Source organism: Panicum virgatum, chromosome 3K, assembly GCF_016808335.1.
Source record: "Panicum virgatum strain AP13 chromosome 3K, P.virgatum_v5, whole genome shotgun sequence".
Taxonomy (NCBI): domain Eukaryota; kingdom Viridiplantae; phylum Streptophyta; class Magnoliopsida; order Poales; family Poaceae; genus Panicum; species Panicum virgatum.
Genome location: NC_053138.1, coordinates 51,693,706 through 51,712,034, shown reverse-complemented (window position 1 = coordinate 51,712,034; position 18,329 = coordinate 51,693,706). Strand labels below are relative to the sequence as shown.

Below are 18,329 nucleotides of genomic sequence, written 5' to 3'. Positions count from 1 at the left end.
ATGGCCCTTCTGTTAATTTTGAGTGTTAACAGTGTTATATAATTAGTTCAAAACTTCTATTCACGTGTAGTCCTCCTTATTGGTATTGAACCTTCGATAGAGGCTAAACTTTAGCCCTTGGAATCCAAACCGCCCCTAAATCCATCACGAGCTGTGAGATCCACTTCTATACATGTGTCTAATAGATGTGGGAAGACATAGGACCCAAACACTAGTTTCTTGCATCAGGAGTGAGCGAGTGGCCTTGGCAATTACCAATCGAGTGGCGAGTGCATCGTCTTCTCATTCAGAAAGCTGTTTTAGAATCAGAGCATTCAAAATATTTCAAACTTTGAAAAATAACATGTTTGTATTATCAAACTCGGAATTTGTAAGAAGAGAAGAGGAAGGAATCCATCTTTTTTTTATAGTAGGGGAAAAAAGAAAAAGAAGAGTCCATTACTCGCACGCCGTGCTGGGCGCAATTCGGCCCGAACTCGGACCCGGCCCATATCTCTCTCGCCTCGGCTCCTCCCCTTCTTCCTCCTCTCCATGACAGCGAGCGGTCGGCTCGGCCATCGCCTCGACAAGCTCGAGATCCCCCCGCGCGCCAGCCATGACGGTCGGCCTCGCGCTCCTCCTCGACCTCACCTCCCGCCTGCCCCGCGCCGGGGCCTCCTCCGCCGCCCACTCCCACGCCGGCCTCTCCGCCGCCGCCTTCGCCGCGACCGCCGCCGCCGCCTTCTCCTCGACCGGGGTGCCCCTCTCCGCGCGCCACCTCTTCGGGTTCGTCTGCCCCTCCCCCTCCACCTCGGTCTACTCGTGCTAGGACTTATCGCGCTGCGAGCCGGGGCTTCCCCCCGGCGCGTGCTTGGCTGCCAGCGCCCGGCTCACCCGTGTAGGCGCGCCGCGCTCGAGGTGTTCGACGCGCTGTGTAGCACAAGCTGTGTCGAGGGATTTGATCGACTCTTCTAGGTGCAAGCAGCGAGCTAGGCTCCGGTGGTGCTGGGTTTGGTCGCCGTAGGTTGATTGGCGTCTCTTGCTTTATCGTGGGAAGAGCAGGAAGTTGAAAGATTAGATTTTTATTAGATTCTTGCGGGCAGGAAGATTGATTGTAGTTTAGTAAGGTTGAATTCTGATTATAATTATATGCGAAAGTTACTCAGTAAAAAATTGCTACACAGTCTTGATGATATCGAGACGTTTAGTTTTGCTTATAGTTTTCTTAGTCTTCTTTTGCTTCATTTGATTTTATTGTCCTGACACTGGTTAATTTGCATTCCTGCTTCAGCTTTCCTGGGTTTACTGTTGCTCATTGCGATGCTGGCACGACTGCTGGATGGAACGGCGCTCCTGAACTTATTAATGACATCAATACCAAGATCCTCGACTCCATCAAACAAGCAAGGACAGACCACTTCCAACACCCAACAAAGGAATACCCTTTGGAACTGAAGCCACTCTTTTCAGCGTTTGGGTTGAAGAATTTTACCATCACAACCCTGAGGTCCTTCCTGTTGTACTACTTGCCACTCATACAGCCTAAACCTCACGCTGATACTGATGATGAGGACGAAGATCTGCTTCAAGATGCTCCTGAAGAGAAGCATGTGGATCTGGTTACTCCCTTCCACAATTCAGTGAAGCAAATCATGCGTGAGGTAAGTTCTTTTATTTTTCTTATTTACTTGTACACGCTTTCTATGAACTTGCCCGCAATCAGCTCTCTAACTTTAACGAACTGCCTAGTATGCATCTCCAGTAGGAAGCACTTACTTTTACATGTTTTGTGCAAACACTCTATTGTCAAACTGGTGATCAGATACCCAGATTGATTAGTTAGTATGTTCTAATTTTAACACTTCATTAGCTTGATATTGAACGTTTCTAATGTGTAACTTGACACTACACATGAATAAAGGTTGCTTGACACATGAATAAAGGTTGCTTGAATTCTTTTTACTTGCTGCACTTTTTAAGAATATTACTGTGATGTTAGCATTCCATCTTGACTACCTTCAAAATAAGTAATAATACTTTTGTCTGTATATATGAACTATAACTTCGTTCCTAGTAATCTCATGTGGCTTGGAATCTGAATTGAGGCCAGGTAGGTTGGGCTTCCTGGGATTGTCATGAAAAAATTCGTTTGGTTTGTACTAAAAGCCCAAATAATCTAACCTGTGAGGAGGGAGGTTTATGGCACATATAACCTGAAGCCTAAGTTATATTGAAGAAGCTTAAGATTGGCCAAAAGGCCATTTTATTTTTCCTATTCAAAGTATAAAGTTATTTATATATATACTCTTGTCCTTTTACATTTCAGACTTCTATTGTCACAACCAGACGAGTATTGGAAAGGATTGTAGTTCGTCATGTTTCACAAAGAACAGCATGGAAACTTCTCAAAGGTAATAAGGCTTCTTTAATTTTTCTCAGCTGTCCCAACTTGTGACATCTGATGAGTTTTCTACATATTTCAAAATACTGTGCTATGCATCGGGTTATTGTGTTTCAATGGATCCTCTGTTTGATGACACCAGCATTGTATTAATATTGTAGAAAAGTAGGATGCGTATAATGTGGTCGATATATTGCTTGAGCCTCTTGGGCTGATTATAGAGGAGTAAATGACTTGGACGGCAAGTAGCCTCTCCTAGAGATAAGAAAGGTTATCTCGGGATTACAATCAATCCTAAACTAATCATATCCGGAGTTGCCTAATATACTCTAACATCCCCCCGCAGTCACAACGGGAGCGCGCAAACGATGAGACTGGAGAATAAGCCGAACAGATGACATCCCCCTGCAGTCGCACGTCGATGTGCAGCAGATGTTGTGGCTGGAACGGGAGCCAAAGAGGCTTGTCAAGCAGATGGTAGCCCCTTAGTGCCGAAGTAGTCGAGGTCGAGGTGGACATGGTCGAAGCCGTGGAGGAGGGCATGGGTCTGAAGCGTCGTCGAGGCACCCGAGTACACAAGATCAGCAGCTTCTGGCCGAGGACAGCAGCAGGACGGTTAGCGGCGGATGGTGATGGTAGACCAGACAGCTGAAAAGTGCACGGGGGTCTTCCTTCAGCAACATCGGCGGCGGTGTCTGCGCGAGAACGGCAGGAGGCGCGGACTCGGATCAAGTGCCAGCTTGACGAGGACCGGTAGCGGATGGAGTCACCGCCTGAAAAGGCGGCGACACCGGTGATGATGGCTTGACCCCGAGCGTCGGCGCTGCAACCTGGGAAGGCGCAACGACAACCTCATCCTTGGGAGTGTCGAGATGGAGCGAAGACGAACGACAGGGCGACGCAAAACCCGATCTCTGATCGAGAAAAAAAAGGAAACACAGCAGCAGGAGGACCATGGGTACATCTCGGGTGCACCTAGCGATTAGCCCCTCCCTCACCCTCATCCTTATCTCCCCATGCAAGAGAGAAAAGCAGGGCAGGGCAGAGCAAACCAGCGGCCACCCACGCGGAAACAGCGGCCCCCACGGCAGCGCCCGCCCGCGCGGAGGGGGCGGCCCTCATCCACGCGCTCGGCGGCAGCCACCCGCGAGGAGGCGGCGGCCCCCACGGCGGCGCTCGGCGGCAGCCACCCGCGCGGAGGCGACGGCAGCGACGGATCCTGGCGGCGGGGTAGGTCTCCTTGCTGTGTTGGACGACGACAGGCACGGCGAATCAAAGGGATCCGCCGGGCATCCAACAAGGGCGCTGCCCCCGGTGGAGATCGATCTCCCCGGGGGCGCGCGGAGCGGAAGCGGTGGCGGCTAGGGTTCTTGGCTGAGGATTGAAACCCTAACTCGTGATACCATGTAGGAAAGTATGATGCGTATAATGTGGTCGATATATTGCTTGAGCCTCTTGGGCTGATTATATAGGAGTACATGGCTTGGAGGGCAAGTAGCCTCTCATAGAGATAATAAAGGTTATCTCGGGATTACAATTAATTCTAAACTAACCATATCCGGAGTTGCCTAATATACTCTAACAAATATCATCATGTAGGGAACTTTAACATGTTTTACTCCAGAAATCCATAACTATGAATCTGTCGAACAACAACCCAATAGGCTTGAAGAAAAACTTGTGGACCACATGCACACTTACTTTTTAGTACCTTTTGTCCATGTTTTTAGTTAAGTTTCTTAACCATCGATCACTCATAGTTAATTTCCAACTGGCATGATTTCTTATCCTTGTTCTGGTGATAATGTGCTATAGAGGCAATGTTTTACAGTCGTCTAGTCGGACCTAGTCGCCATGGCACCGATAAGGTAATTAGTCGAGATTAGTCGTCGATCAGGCTGATTAGTCGAGCCTAGTCGTTTGTATAGTCGTCCTATCATGCTAGGACCGATATGTTATGTATACTATACATTACATAGTGTATATCAAGCATGAACACCGCAATGATGGTCAGTTGGTCACTCGTGAGATTTGGGCGACAACGGGTCTGAAGCAAATGCATTTGTGCATATATACCTAAAACCTAATGGGCCTAATGCCAGCCCAGCAGCCCAACCACACAGTTGACACGGCCCATTACTGCAAATCTGATCGTTTTCCTACCTAGTCGAACGACTAATCGCGACTAATCGACGACTAATCGGACGACTAGAATTCTAGTCGCTCATACCTATTTGTTGCTCCTTATCGGAGCCAAGGGAACGATAAGCCCAACTAATCGCGATTAGTCGGACGACTGTAATAGAGGTGCCTGCTCTCTCAATTGTTTAACTTAGTGAACTTAACTCACGGCCATGTGAACATTCCAGCTGAATTGGTTCTTACAAAGCTGTTAATAGTGTAATACGGACATTTATAATTTGGATGACAAAAAACACTTCCCTATATCACATTATTTGTGAATCATCATGTTCAGAGACCAAAGGTGCACAAAGTCTAAGAAAATAGTCTTTTAAAAACCACACATGCCTCAATAAATTTTATTAACCAGATCTTAACCACATTTATATCATTGAAGTAGGTGTAGCGAGTGGCTTTTATTCTCAATGGTGCGATACTTTGACAGCAAAAGTATTGCGAAACAGACTGTTATTGTTGCAAATTCGATAATTCCTTCATTTACCAGCTAATGTGTATTGGTGGAATCTGATGACTTAGACATGTACAAGAAGAAATATCATAATCGAGATAAAAATTAGATGCACATGTATCCGCTAGTAAATGAAATGCAACCCAATCTTAGCTGGAGTGCAAAAGGTCCAACCCTACCGCATTTCAATTAGACTCAACCCAGCTTGTGTTTTTGCAAGCTTACATATCTCCACATGTGCGAGAGAGATGCTAGCTGCATTTTCTTTCATGATCACATGACAATCTTGCAGATATAATATATGATGACGCTACTCAACAATATCTTGCAGTTCATTTGTTTCAGTTTATGACTATTGTTGTTATCACTTTTATCTATTGCTCCTTTTTTATGCATTATAATGTAATTATCTTTCAATAGACGCTTCGAAATCAGCAAAGAGGAAAGCTTCAAGGGGAATGTCAACTCCACAGTACACATTCTGTGTTGCCAGAACAACATTCCGAGGTCCGATTTGTTAGCGCTGGCATTTTTCTTTTGTAGGGATCATTCTCACAATTTTCTTGTTGTCACAAATTTCTTCTTTGAACAGCACATGCACTGGGAGTAGCTGCTGCTTGGGTCGTGCAATCTATAATTGAGGTATACAGATGTTTCATCCGTAAGCCTAGCGATGAAACACTACCAAGTGACGACGAAGAACAGTTTGACGATATGGATAAATTCAGATTGTTTGGGAGGAAGGTTTATGGCATTACCATCAAAAGTTGTTTCTCTTTGGTTTTGGCCTCAGTTGGAGCAGGCATTGGTGCCCTCCTCCATCCAGTGCATGGACAATGGTTTGGTGAGTAATAATTTCCTAGCTCTCTTGAGTGCAACTAATAGGATGCTGCATGCACTTGTTTTCTCAAAAAAAAAAAAGGTCTGTTCATAGTTCATGTAGAACTAGCAGAATAAGGTCAGTGCATTAGCATAAGTATGAAGCGACATCAGCTAACGGTATCCTTGTATGTCTTGCAGGTTGTGCCTTGGGAGATGTGGCAGGTCCAATTGTTGCTATAATTGTTTTTGAGAAGATGCAGCTACCACTGTAATAATCTGGATCTTCGAGCACATTAGTGTTCACTCCATGCGCAAGTCTTTGCCATGAGTCTGCTCTGTTTGATCATCTCTGATCTAACCTGAAAGCTCACAGTTGATGAATAATATTTATCACCTCTATGCTCAGTTTAGCAACTTCTTCCAGAGATTGCCTCCGGGCCTTGTGACTTGTGAGATCTGAACATGTACTACCTAAATTTTGTACTGTATCAGATTTTGGAAATTTTGTACCGTATCAGATTTTGGAATGAATACTAAACTTTGTTTAACATTTTTGTTAATTAACTTGGCATAAGTTCATCATTGTTATTGCCATGTGCTGAATTTCCTTGTAAACATTGCCCTGGTTTTTCATGCTGGATTGCTGGTACAGTCAAGTTATACACTACATTTAGCAAATTCCCATCCTATGAATCAGCTTACAGATCAGTAAAAGGTAGCTACGGCCTAAGAATAGTTGCCAATCCCTAGACCAGAACTTTCACAAAAGGTAGCCAAACTTGAATAAGGTTCATTTGAACCTCAAGCCAATGAAGCAGCCACATCAAGAATTACAAAAACATTTTCCAACAAGTAGAACGAATAATACATTGGCTGATATATAGCAAGTTCCAAACAAGTGAGTCGACATATATATCTGCTGAACCTGGGGAGCGCCTACCTACGGAAACCTTTAGCTCCAACTAGTTGAGTTAATGCACCCAAAGCAATAAACAGATGAGCACTATAAATCCATTGTGGTGCAGTTCACTGTTGGATATTGCAACCAGGCATGCCACGGTTCCTACGTGAATGGATAGAAGTTGGAGAATAGTAGACTACCTAGAAGAATGTACGCAATGAAATAAACACATATCAAATAGCCCCATCTTTTGGAGCAGTTTGGGGAAGCCAAAATGTGAGCAGCAGCCCAATAAATCGGGGGACTAGCAGACAAAAACCGTGTTGATACCTTCATCAAACAGAAGTTGGTATGTAAGCAATGAATCAGTAGGGCCTCCATACAAGCTTTTATTAATGAGAAAAAGCATGTACTGACCTGGACGTGCATTACAAACAAAGCTGTGAATGTCATGAAGGTCAGATGCAAAACAAATGGAACAAGTAATATGGTGCCCTCATCTTGATTCTCTTTGATATTTTGGTTAGCCGACAGTGTGTCATGGAATGTTGCAGAAGCTGTCTCGGTGGCAACTGATTTTCTCTGTTTAACCTTAGAGTTTCCTGTCAAGGAAATATTTGTAAGGTCAGGTATGAAAGCTTTATGCCTATCTATTGATCCAAAAAAAAAATTATATCCATAGGTCACCCCAACATTGTACGGTTATCCTCAATAAAAAAAATTCTTTTCACATGTAATTTCTAGAAAAATATTTGTTAGGTCAGTTCAAAGAGACTTGGCATCGAGATAATCCAAGAAAAAATTGTTAATGAGCAATAATTTTTCAAAAAAAGTAAAACGTAAATCACTGATATTGTAATAGTACCATGAGCTTTATTAGTGAGTCCAGCAGAAAGTTCACTCCTCAACACTGTCATATCATCTGTTTTTTTATATGACTCAACTGACCTTTCCTCAAGAGCAGTGATAATCTGCCTGTGAATGCTAGTTGTTTGCAAAAGTTGGTGAAGCATTTTTGTGTAATGAATGATTGAATAAATTGCAAGCGACAATACTGGTGAGGCCAAAAGAAAGTTTGGCAGCTGCTTCACTTGGAAGTATCTCAAGAAACCAACTCCCCTAAAAAGAAACCAAAAGTAACTTATAAGGAGCAGTTAAGCATGCTAGAGGTAAATATGCTGACTTCAGAAAATGCACACAACAGCTGCATCCTAGAAAAATGGTGAAAATCACAATATTCCAATAAAATTCAAAGGAACACAAATGAGGATGGGTTTTCACTAATTGTCTTATAACCATGTTCATCTTAGCACAGGACTATGACAACCAAGCAGACTGATGCACATAAGGCCAGCTCCAGTGGTGGTTCGATTTTGCTTTCCAAATTCAGCGAACCTTGGTTACGTTTGGTAGCTGTTGTGTTGAGTTCGGTTTAGAGTCCCGAGAAAAAATACTAAACTAATCAAACACCCCTGTGAGCATGTCCCACTCGCTTGTTCTTCATGCTTTCTCACCTCAGGGCCGAATATTTTATTGGGCTTGAGTACCGCTCGGTTCGCATCTTAAACATGGTTCGTTTTTTCAAGAGTTCGCTTATGGTTCGGTGGCTGCAGTGTTTGAAACAAACCATGAGGGACGCACAGTTCGTTTTCGACCAGCGCTGGAGCTGGCCTAAGATGATTAGTTAACAATTAATGCAATAGATCACAGGATGAACAGCAAAGGAACAAGCAAGCCAAATCCATGAAAGATGGGCATGTAGTTCTTATGGTTGTAAAAAACAAATCATCAATCAAAATATGCACGGAGCCCTGTATAGGCATATAATCATACATAAAGTGATGCAATACTGCCCTAGTAGAACTCCAGAGGTAAGCAAGGACAAAGAGGATGCTAGCTTTGACTAATACTAATAGTCTAATACGCTACTTTAAGATAGAAATAATTACCAGTAGTGGCTTTGAATGAAGCCATACAAAAGTGGAACTTTTGCTTTGCACCATGGCCTCAATTCCTCAGAGCTCCCATGTACGCATATGTTCAAATATCCATATGCTTGGAAAGCAAAGAATGGTAGAAATATGAAAATGGAACGCAAAGCTGCAGCTACAAGAGCCAGCACCACCAACTGGCCAATAAAAGAAAGAAGACTTATTAGATAAGCATGTCATTGCTGATTGCATCTTATGGAAACAAAAGATAAATTTGTTAAGGGTATAATGGTAATATCCTAGTATCTAGGGTTTGGGGGTCTCTTCTTGTACTATATATGTTTCCCTTTGGGCCTCTATCAAGACATACACACAGTGTAGTCATCTTCTTCCTCTCTTACCGTAACATGGAATCAGAGCTTGAGGTTGCCTAGATCCGGTCCGCCACCCTCGTCGTCCCGCGGCGCCGTCCCCGGGAGAATCAATTCTTCCCTCCCGGGGGCGGCAAATCCAAGCCCCAAACCCATTTTCCCTCTTGTAGGTTGAGTCGAAGTAGCAGAGCAGAGCAGCGTACCAATTTTTTTTCCCGTCGTGGCCGATCCGGCCGTCCCTGCCCTCATCCGCCCGTCGCCGCCCGGCGTGCCGTCCATCCCGGCCCTCCTCCGCTCCGTCCAGCCATGGGGGCGGTGGCGGTGCAGATCCGCCCGTCGCGGATCGACCGCCGCGCCCGCTCGTCGGGCGTGGGGAGCGGGGAGATCCGTCGCCGTCATCCTCTGTCCGCCGCCTGTTGCGGCCTCCTGTCGCTGCCGCCAGTTGCGGCGGCCCCTCTGTCCCCGTCGTCGTCGTCCACCCGTCACGACCGCCCGCCCGTCCAGCTGCTGTCGCGGGAGGAGCAGCTGCCCGTCGCAGCAGCAGCCCCCGCCTACTGCCTGTCGCGGGCCCGCGCGGTGCCGTCCGTCCGCTCCCGCCGTCGCGGCCTCCAGTTGTCGGCCGTCCTCTGCAGCGCCTCGTCTTCGCCCCGTCGCAGCCTTCCTGTCGTCCGCCTGTTGCGGATCTCGCCGGGATGCTGCTGCCCGTGCGCTCTGCGGCCGGGATTGGAGCAGCAGAGGCCTGCTCATCTTTGGCTCCTTCAAATCACAGCCGGCCGTATCTTCTCCGTCATCCTGCCGCCCATCATCGCAGAGGTCGCCATTGCTTGTTCACCTGCATCTTCCGCTCGTGAGTAGCAGGTTCCTCTGTTTCCTCTGTTCTGCTATTCTGAAATCCAAGTCCAATTTCGTTGCTCCGTAATTCTGCTGCTGTTGGTGTCCATCTACTGCAATTCATATTTTGCTTGTGCTTGCTGCTGTCATCTGCTGCTGCCTTGAGTCCTTTTTCTTCAGTATATTCAGTCCACATGTGTGATGTGTCCATCCATATCAGCTGCTAGCAGTCCTTGCTTGATGCTTAAATGTGTTCTTTGCTGCAGCGAATCGTATCCCAGCTGCATCCTTCTGCTAGCATCTCAGTCAGTGTCACATTGCATTAGTGTCAATCCAAGTCCAGTTATACATCTCCAGTTCGTCAATGCCGTGCGTGTCCACCATTTCCTTGTCAAATCAGCCCATATCTTGTTTTTATTCTGGTTAGCTAAGTCCCGTCGATTTAGCTAGTCACATCATTATCGTTGGTGCGACAATGCCCTCTTGGTCCCTTTCGGAGCCGTCTTGCTCCACGTCATGATCAATGGCCGTCTATTTGTCGTCATCACCTTCCTGTCTCGCCACTTGCCGTCTTGCAGTGGTGCTTTCTACTTTTGGCTGGTTTGACACATCCCACTACTTTGTCAAGTTCAAAGTCTCCAAAGCAAGGTTCATGTTGAAGAGTCGACGTACTGGTTTGTGAAGACTCGGGCTATTCGCTGAAGTACGGTTGTGAAGGCGATACCCTCTTGTGGAGATCATTTTCTACATCGACAAGTTCAAGAGTTGCACGCTTCTTCGACATCTTTCATTTTCGGACTTTGGATGTATCTTGTGTCATGTAATCATAGTGTTGTGCATTGTGTTTGTCCAATGCTTAGTGTCAACTCTCCAAATGCAACGACATTGTATTCACGTTGCATTTGAGAGGGGGTGTTAAGGGTATAATGGTAATATTCTAGTATCTAGGGTTTGGGGGTCTCTTCTTGTACTATATATGTTGCCCTTTGGGCCTCTATCAAGACATACACACAGTGTAGTCATCTTCTTCCTCTCTTACCGTAACAAAATTAATGCAATATAACATGTCATCCAGTCTTCTTTTCATGTCAAGTATTTCTGTTTACAATAACAACTGAAGTGGAACGTACCAAGGGCCTTTTCTTTTGAACAGCAGCATCATATGCTTGTAGCAAGGCCTGAAAACAGAAATAACCAGCATTAAGTGCTCCATTGGACCTAGCTGAACCAGAGAGAGCGAGCATTATCACTGCAACAGTATTAGCACCCGAAAACAGGTAGAACAGTCCTCCAAGAGAAAACAGCGCATAAAGACTTTCCGAATACCTGCCAAAACGACAATTTATGTTGCTGTTACGATATGCCGAACATATGAGTTTCTTTACTAGCAATGGTCGAAAGGGAAAGAATATTACAATGACGAGTAAAATACAGAAGCAGGGTTGAAACAGAACAGAACAGATGCTCGATAAGCTGCTCTCTGGTCCTTCAAGATCAACACGGATAATCTGAAATAAGAATTGGTAATCGCCTTAGTAATGCAGCAATATGCATGGAAAGGTTTAACTTCTGACCTTTCATGACCATATGATCAGACATGATTGAGTAGAGGAAAACTGCGAACTCTAGCAATTAGAGATGGATTGTCCTACACTTCAAATGACTGCGCTTAACTAAAATTAAATAAAACTTATGCAAAGAGTTTGCATTGGAACTACCAAAACATATTGTAAAACAAGACGAACCAAATGAAGTTCACAAGAATCTCAATCTACAAAACACATCAAAGATTAGCAGACTATCTCATGAAGCAACCAAACATGTTCGCTCAAAAACTCTGAATTGGCACAATTCCGGCAATGCACAGGAAACACAGCTACTGTGTTCCAATGTGCGATGCTATCAAGCATAGTCAAATCAAGAACCTAATAGCACCCATGAATCACTTAAGATGTCCCAATTTAGGCGTGCAAGTGACAATACATGAAGCGTGTAGAAACAACGAAGAACCAATGAGAACACGAACAGGTAAACAATAGAGTTCATTAAACGTCGATCACCTGTAGAAGTAGGCCGCGGCGGCGACGAACGCGACATTGTTGAGGACATACCCGGAGAGCACGAGCACGGCCCTGTACCCCAGCACCGGCACCAGCGGCGCGAACACTGCACGGGAGAAGGATCGATCGAGACGACAAGATCAGATCAAGCGCGCGCATCGGCACAGAACAATGGGGGGGGGGGGGGGCGAGGCTTACGGGATCGGGCGAGGAGCGCGAGGGAGGCCGGGAGGAGCGGGAGGAAGGCGAAGGACTGCTCGTACTCGTACCCGCACTCGGCAGCGCGGGCGAAGTGGACGCCGTCCCAGACGGCCAGCGACGAGACGGCGGCGGAGAGATTCGCGGACGCGGCGGAGGAGGAGGAGGAGGGGGAAGAGGAGAGGCAGGGCAGGGTGAGCGACGCGGAGGTGTCGTAGGGGCGGAAGAGGAGGCGGGCGAGGAGGGAGAGGGCCAGGACCAGCACGCGGGAAGCCGCGGCGAGGCGGACCGCGCCGGCGAGCGGCGGCGCCATCGGGTCGGGCGGCGGAGAGGAAGCTCTGAGCTGCGGCCTGGTGGTGCTTCTTCACATCACAGGTCTTGGTCGCAGCCCACCAAATGCAACCTATATCAGGGTCTTTTTTATTTTTCAATTTTTTTTTACAGAAATATATTTTTGGTTTTAGATTTTACAGTTCTATACCCCTACTGCCCGGCAGGGGGCAGTAGGGACCTAAATTTTTATTTACATATAAGTCCTTGGCGGGTGCCTGCCGCCCCCTGCCGAGCGACAGGCCCCCCCTGCCGCCCCACCACTTGGCGGCAGGGGGCCTGCCGTCCGGCAGGTGGGCGGCAGGCTCCCGCCCTAAATATAAAACTCCGCCCTTTCCCTCTGTGCCCTCATTTTCTGCCCACGAGATCCAGAGAGGGGAGAGGGAGAGAGGAGGGGTGAGGGAGGTAATTCCACCGGCGAAGCCCTGCCGGATTTTGGATCCGAACCGCAGGTAACCAATATTTCTCAACTTTGTCATTCCAGAATTTTTGTATGTTTAATTTTATGATTAGTATTTTTTTATTATTGTAAGCACTTAGGGTTCGGATTATTGGTTATAATTGAAGTCATAGCATATTTCTAGATATTAGATTAATTAAAATGAAGTGTTTGCATGGCCAGATATGTCGAGCAAAGTGGCGTTTCAAGTTCATTACGGTGACTTCTATAGAATTACTCATGATTCCTATGGAGTAAATCTATCAGCATTGGAAAAAAGACAGTGCAGTCTAGATAAACCCCTAGAGAGGAGTTTTGAGTCCATACGGAAATGTCTTCACAGGATGTTCAATGTGAACCCAAAGACCCATTTGCTTACGGTTCATACCTTGACTTCCTGGGAAACTAATGGGGATTTCTGAGAGTTGACGCATATAAGTAGTACGGAAGAATGACAACATTACATGCACGCAGCTCTTGAAAGTGGGTGGCCTCTCGCAATGAAAATTCAGATTCACCAGAAAACCGGTGATTTAGGTGAAGGGTCAACACACACAACATCTGACTGCAATGAAGAGATGAAAGATAATAAAGAAGAAGAGAATATGCAAGCTCTAGAACCAGAACCACAAGGTTTGACAGATGAAGGACGATGAGCGCTTTCCAGTGCTAGGTGAATGGCGTGAAGAGGGTTTTGGGAATCTAGTGGTACAAGATATTAAGAGTTCGGAGTTTGAATACAAAGTGAATGAGATTGTATAAGGGGCAAAGTATCGTACCATTGAGGATGTGAAGGATGTTGTGAAGCTCTGGGCTGTATCTCTGAGAAAGGAATTCAGAGTACTGAAGTCTAGCAGCAAAGAATACGAGGTGAGGTGTGCGGATAGAGACTGTACATGGCGAGTGTATGCATATAAGGGAAAGTTCAAGACACACTGGGAATGTTCAATTGTTACACCACATACTTGTAGATTGACAGGTGTTGTGGGACATCATCATAATATCACATCAACTTTCGTGGCTAAGAAGATGTATGGGATGATTCTTGACAAAATGGATTACGAGCTTGCATTGATAATTAGGGGCATTGAACAGAATTTCCAGTATGTGATCAGCTATGCAAAGGCTTGGCAGGCTAAACAAAAAGTATTTGAGATGAGGTTTGGCACTTATGAAGCATCATATGACAATCTATCTCGTATGCTTGAAGCAATTGTGCACAGAAATCCTGGAAGTGCTTTTGATACATACAGTGTACCGAGCTTGTCAGGGGGGCCAAGCATTCTGCTGCGAGCTTTCTTCTGCATTGGAGCATGTGTGAGGGCATTCATTTACTGCATTCCTGTTCTATGTATTGACGGCACTTTCCTGACAGGGAAATATAAGGGAACAATATTGACGGCAATCGGAATTGATTGCAACAAGCAGATAGTTCCCATCGCCTTTGCCTTTGTTGAGAATGAGAACACAGAAAGCTGGTACTGGTCTTTTGAACGTCTGAAGATTCACGTTGTTGCTGGAAGGCCTAATGTTTTCCTTATCAGTGATAGGCATGCAGGTCTACTTGCAGCTATAAGGCAGCTCCAAGAAGGTAGTCAATTTTCACCTCCTATATGGCCAGATGTTGTCAATATGTGGTGTGTGAGGCATATGGCTGCTAACTTTTATGAGCGGTTCAAGAATAAGGATCTAATGAATTTGTTCAAGCGATTGTGCACTCAGAATCAGCAGAGGAAGTTCGATGCTTTATGGGGTATAATTGATGACATGAGCGCTGAATTTCTTAAGAGACAGGCCTCATCATCCAGCAGGAGACATTCTACAGATTCATTAGTTGGACATGCTAAGCCATTTTCACAGTGGATTGATGGTGCGCCTAAAGAGAAGTGGTCACTTCTGTATGACACAGATGGGAGACGTTATGGGATCGAGATGACCAACCATGCTGAATGTTACAATATGGTAATGCGTCGTGTTCGTGGATTTCCTCTTATTGGCATTGTTGAGTTCATCATGTATGGATGTATAAGGTATTTTAGGGAGCGATACGCATCAGCCGCTTCCTTACTCAATGATCCAGAAGTGTATTTTTGCAGAAGGGTCAATGAGTACATGGAGAAAAAAAATTGAAAAGGCTCGATTTCACTCAGTCATATCGATGGGCACAAAGGAGCAAAGATTTGAGATATCATGCAGGGATAGGACCGTACAGGGTGTCTGCAGACAAAGGGTAATTCAAGAAGTTTTGATAACCATTGACGGGAGGGTATTCTGCCGATGTCAGAAGCCAAAGGTGCCTCACTTACCATGCTCCCATGTCATCGCGGCTTGTTCTGTATCTGGGTTAGATGCTGCGTCATATATTTCTCAATATTTCACAAAAGAAGCCGCAACACAGACTTGGTGTCATGAGATATACGGCATCGGTATTCTAGGCCCATTCACTCAAAAAAAACCCCATCCAATGCTCATCCCTGATGCAGCTACGAAGCGAGGCATAGGCCGACGGCTGACACGTCGTATCCGGAATGGAATGGACGAGTCCGAGGCTGGAAAGAAGAAAAAATGTTGCAACTTGTGTGGAGCAGACGGTCACACTTACAAGAAGTGCCCACAGCTTTCAGTACCCACTGCTGCTGCCGAGGCTGGACCTTCCGGAAATCCGACGGATGGATCGGCTCCACCTACAAGAATTCGCCGCATTTAGTTGTGCACGTAACAGCTTGCAATGTATTTGTGTGTACGAAACTAAGTATATTATGTATTTGTCTCGAATTTGGTTGTAACGAATGAAACCTTCAATGTAAAATGTTATGTGGTATTTTGTTTAACATTCTATTTATATTTCGTTCATTGTATCTTATGTGGTATTGTATCATAAATATAATCATTACAATCAAACATAGCATACATATAAGTATTGCAATTAAAGGTACAGGCATCCCGTCACAATTTACATCACAATCTAAAACCGATGTCCATCATATGTTACAGATCATGTCATGAAATCATCTAAGTCGTCATCCCAGTTGACAGATGGTGGTGCTGTAGGTGGTGCAGCATTACTTGACGAACCTCTCTACTTTTCTTTTCTCTCTTTTCTGGTTCTAGGTTCATGTACAGGGCGATGAACATTAGGTGTTCGAGACCATGATTTGGGGGGCATGAAGTCATCCATATCGTCATCCCAGTTAACACAACTAGGTGCTCGAGGTGGTACAGCATGATTTGACGAACCTCCGGTCATCTGTTCTTGCGGAGGCCAAGAATTATCACCCGAAGATCTTTTCCACCTCCTTCGTCTAGTTTGCGGCACAACTCCACCGAAGATACATACCAATTTACGGAAATTTGGTATTGAATTGTTAATCAACTCCGTGTCCTCGGGCTAATCCTAGCATATAATTACACAATAATTTTACTATTCCGTAAATATGGATTACAAATGACGGACGAGATTAGAACTGAATAAGAGTTACCTTAATGTGCATCTCATACACCTCTGGCCGCATCCATATCTTACAAGTAGTTTGTAAGAATCCAATAACATAGGATGATTCGCTAGTTCACATACCCTCATGTATATCTTACGACGTTCTAGCAGGTGTTTTTTTAAATCTTGCATTGTAATACCTCGAAAGAATGTCAAATCTTAAAACTCAACTAATTTGGACAACATCATCTCTATCGTACCATCCGCTAATGGATCACACTTCTTACTGGTTACAAGATGTGTTATGATCTCAAGAAATATACTAGATTTTTCTTCGGTCCATGAAAATCCAACGGAATTGGAGGCAGCCATTGCCTTATGCTCCAATAACAATAAGCTACTGTCATTCTAAGTTTACTATTCTATATTTCACTATCCAAAAACTAAATCTATTCTAATTCATAATTATTTTAGAAACAAGTCTATAATAGTTAAGAAATATTGGTTACCTGCGGTTCGGATCCAAAATCCGGCAGGGCTTCGCCGGTGGAATTACCTCCCTCACCCCTCCTCTCTCCGTCTCCCCTCTCTGGATCTCATGGGCAGAAAATGAGAGCGCGAGGGAAGGGGCGGAGTTTTATATTTGCCGCCCGGCAGGGGGGCGGCAGGCACCCGCCAAGGACCTCTGCGAAAAAAAATATTTTTATTTACATATAGGTCCCTACCGCCCCATGCGGGGCGGTAGGGGTATACAACTGTAAAATCTAAAACTAAAAATATATTTCTGTAAATTTTTTTTAAAAAAATATATAAAAAACACCCTATATCAAGATTTCCGGCCCGGCCCACGCTGGTCCGGGGAAGCCACGGCCCTTACGATGCAGATTTAACTGGGTTGACCCAAATTTGAAACATGGACCCATTACCCAACTCTATAGCCCATAGGTAGGGATGCAAGTCCCATCATTTTTAATAGCGCATCTTTTTTTAGATTACACAGTACATCTTAGATATTCACAACGCACGCGCATTCACACCCCTATGAATATACGTACGCAAACCTACCCCTATGAGCATCTTCGAAGACGGAGCTGGCAAATCCTCGAGATTGACAGGCGCTTCGCTGTCGATGGGAACGTCGCATACCACTTAATGCACAACGCCGTTAAATCTCAGAATATTCGCTCCCATGGGGAGTCGAACTCGGGACCTTAGGTGCTACCGAGGCTCTTAAAATCACTAGACTACAGACCTTTTCGCAAGTCCCACCTTTTTTGGATCAATGGGTCAACCCAAAATTTGATAAAATAAAATAATAACATATATACTACGTAATTAATTTGGGAGAGAAAATAAACTAAAACGAGAAATTCAAAAACACTAATGGATACTCACTTGCATTCCTACCCATAGGCCAACCCACTAATATCTAGTGCCAAATTGGGTATGACACCGTCGGTTGTTGTTACCCACTGGGTCGCACAACGTCATCTTCAAGCATCGATGATCAAGAAGAATCCGCGCCGCCCGCCCGCAACGTCAGTGTCTCCAGCATGACGGCGCGCTGGAGAGGATGCAGGCGAGGCAGATGACAACGAGAGCTCGTCCCTGCAGCGGCGGCGGCGGCGGCGACGTGCAGACTGTAACCACGGCGGCGGCCGGCGGCAGCATGCTGGACAGCGCCGCCGCCGAGCCATTTACCAAGACATACATATCAGGCAGCCTGGTAATGTGCCGTTGTCGAAGAGTTGCTTGACGCCTTTCATCAGTCTACTGCGCGGCACCTGCTGCTCGCTCCTGGTGTCGGCATTGCCAGCCGCAGTTCCCGCAAAAGACGGCGGCGAGGTTGATCAAGAGCGCACGAGAGACGATATTCATCGGCGTCATCGCAGTGGTGGCGGCCTCTCACCAAGAGCTTGATTGTGACCACGACGATATCCAGCAGCCTCGCCGTTATACGGCCCCTTAGCGGCAGGTGCATAG

At 45.6% G+C, this 18,329-nt stretch overlaps 2 protein-coding genes across 3 annotated transcripts; one reads left to right on the top strand and one right to left on the bottom strand.

Moving 5' to 3' along the window:
- The first annotated feature begins 472 nt into the window (after positions 1-472).
- On the top strand, positions 473-6,440 carry LOC120699529. The gene is made up of 6 exons (XM_039983538.1): positions 473-765; positions 1,271-1,640; positions 2,306-2,390; positions 5,451-5,537; positions 5,623-5,874; positions 6,051-6,440. Exons 1-6 carry the CDS (start codon positions 596-598, stop codon positions 6,122-6,124), a joined length of 1,038 nt encoding a protein of 345 aa, XP_039839472.1. The 5' UTR covers positions 473-595; the 3' UTR covers positions 6,125-6,440.
- A 191-nt stretch (positions 6,441-6,631) lies between these two features.
- LOC120699528 (GPI mannosyltransferase 2-like) lies at positions 6,632-12,524 on the bottom strand. Of its 2 annotated transcripts, XM_039983537.1 has the most exons (8): positions 12,145-12,524; positions 11,947-12,052; positions 11,302-11,394; positions 11,017-11,212; positions 8,703-8,881; positions 7,619-7,872; positions 7,171-7,355; positions 6,632-7,083 (listed from the first exon to the last, which is right to left on the bottom strand). In XM_039983537.1, the coding sequence occupies exons 1-8, from the start codon at positions 12,455-12,457 to the stop codon at positions 6,916-6,918; spliced, it is 1,494 nt and encodes a 497-aa protein (XP_039839471.1). In that variant the 5' UTR covers positions 12,458-12,524; the 3' UTR covers positions 6,632-6,915. The 2 variants fall into 2 exon arrangements, with proteins under 2 accessions (XP_039839471.1, XP_039839470.1); XM_039983536.1 differs by having other exon boundaries at positions 6,632-7,355; positions 12,145-12,520.
- Positions 12,525-18,329: the final 5,805 nt, after the last annotated feature.

Excerpts from the sequence above, each read along its gene's own strand:
- LOC120699529 (XM_039983538.1), top strand. The coding sequence starts at position 596 with ATGACGGTCGGCCTCGCGCTCCTCCTCGACCTCACCTCCCGCCTGCCC. Across the intron at positions 1,641-2,305 it reads TGAAGCAAATCATGCGTGAG|ACTTCTATTGTCACAACCAG; the intron begins GTAAGTTCTTTT and ends TTTACATTTCAG. Across the intron at positions 5,538-5,622 it reads TGCCAGAACAACATTCCGAG|CACATGCACTGGGAGTAGCT; the intron begins GTCCGATTTGTT and ends TTCTTTGAACAG.
- LOC120699528 (XM_039983536.1), bottom strand. The coding sequence starts at position 12,457 with ATGGCGCCGCCGCTCGCCGGCGCGGTCCGCCTCGCCGCGGCTTCCCGC. Across the intron at positions 11,213-11,301 it reads TCTGTATTTTACTCGTCATT|GTATTCGGAAAGTCTTTATG; the intron begins GTAATATTCTTT and ends TCGTTTTGGCAG. Across the intron at positions 7,873-8,702 it reads TTCATTCAAAGCCACTACTG|GGGAGTTGGTTTCTTGAGAT; the intron begins GTAATTATTTCT and ends GTTTCTTTTTAG.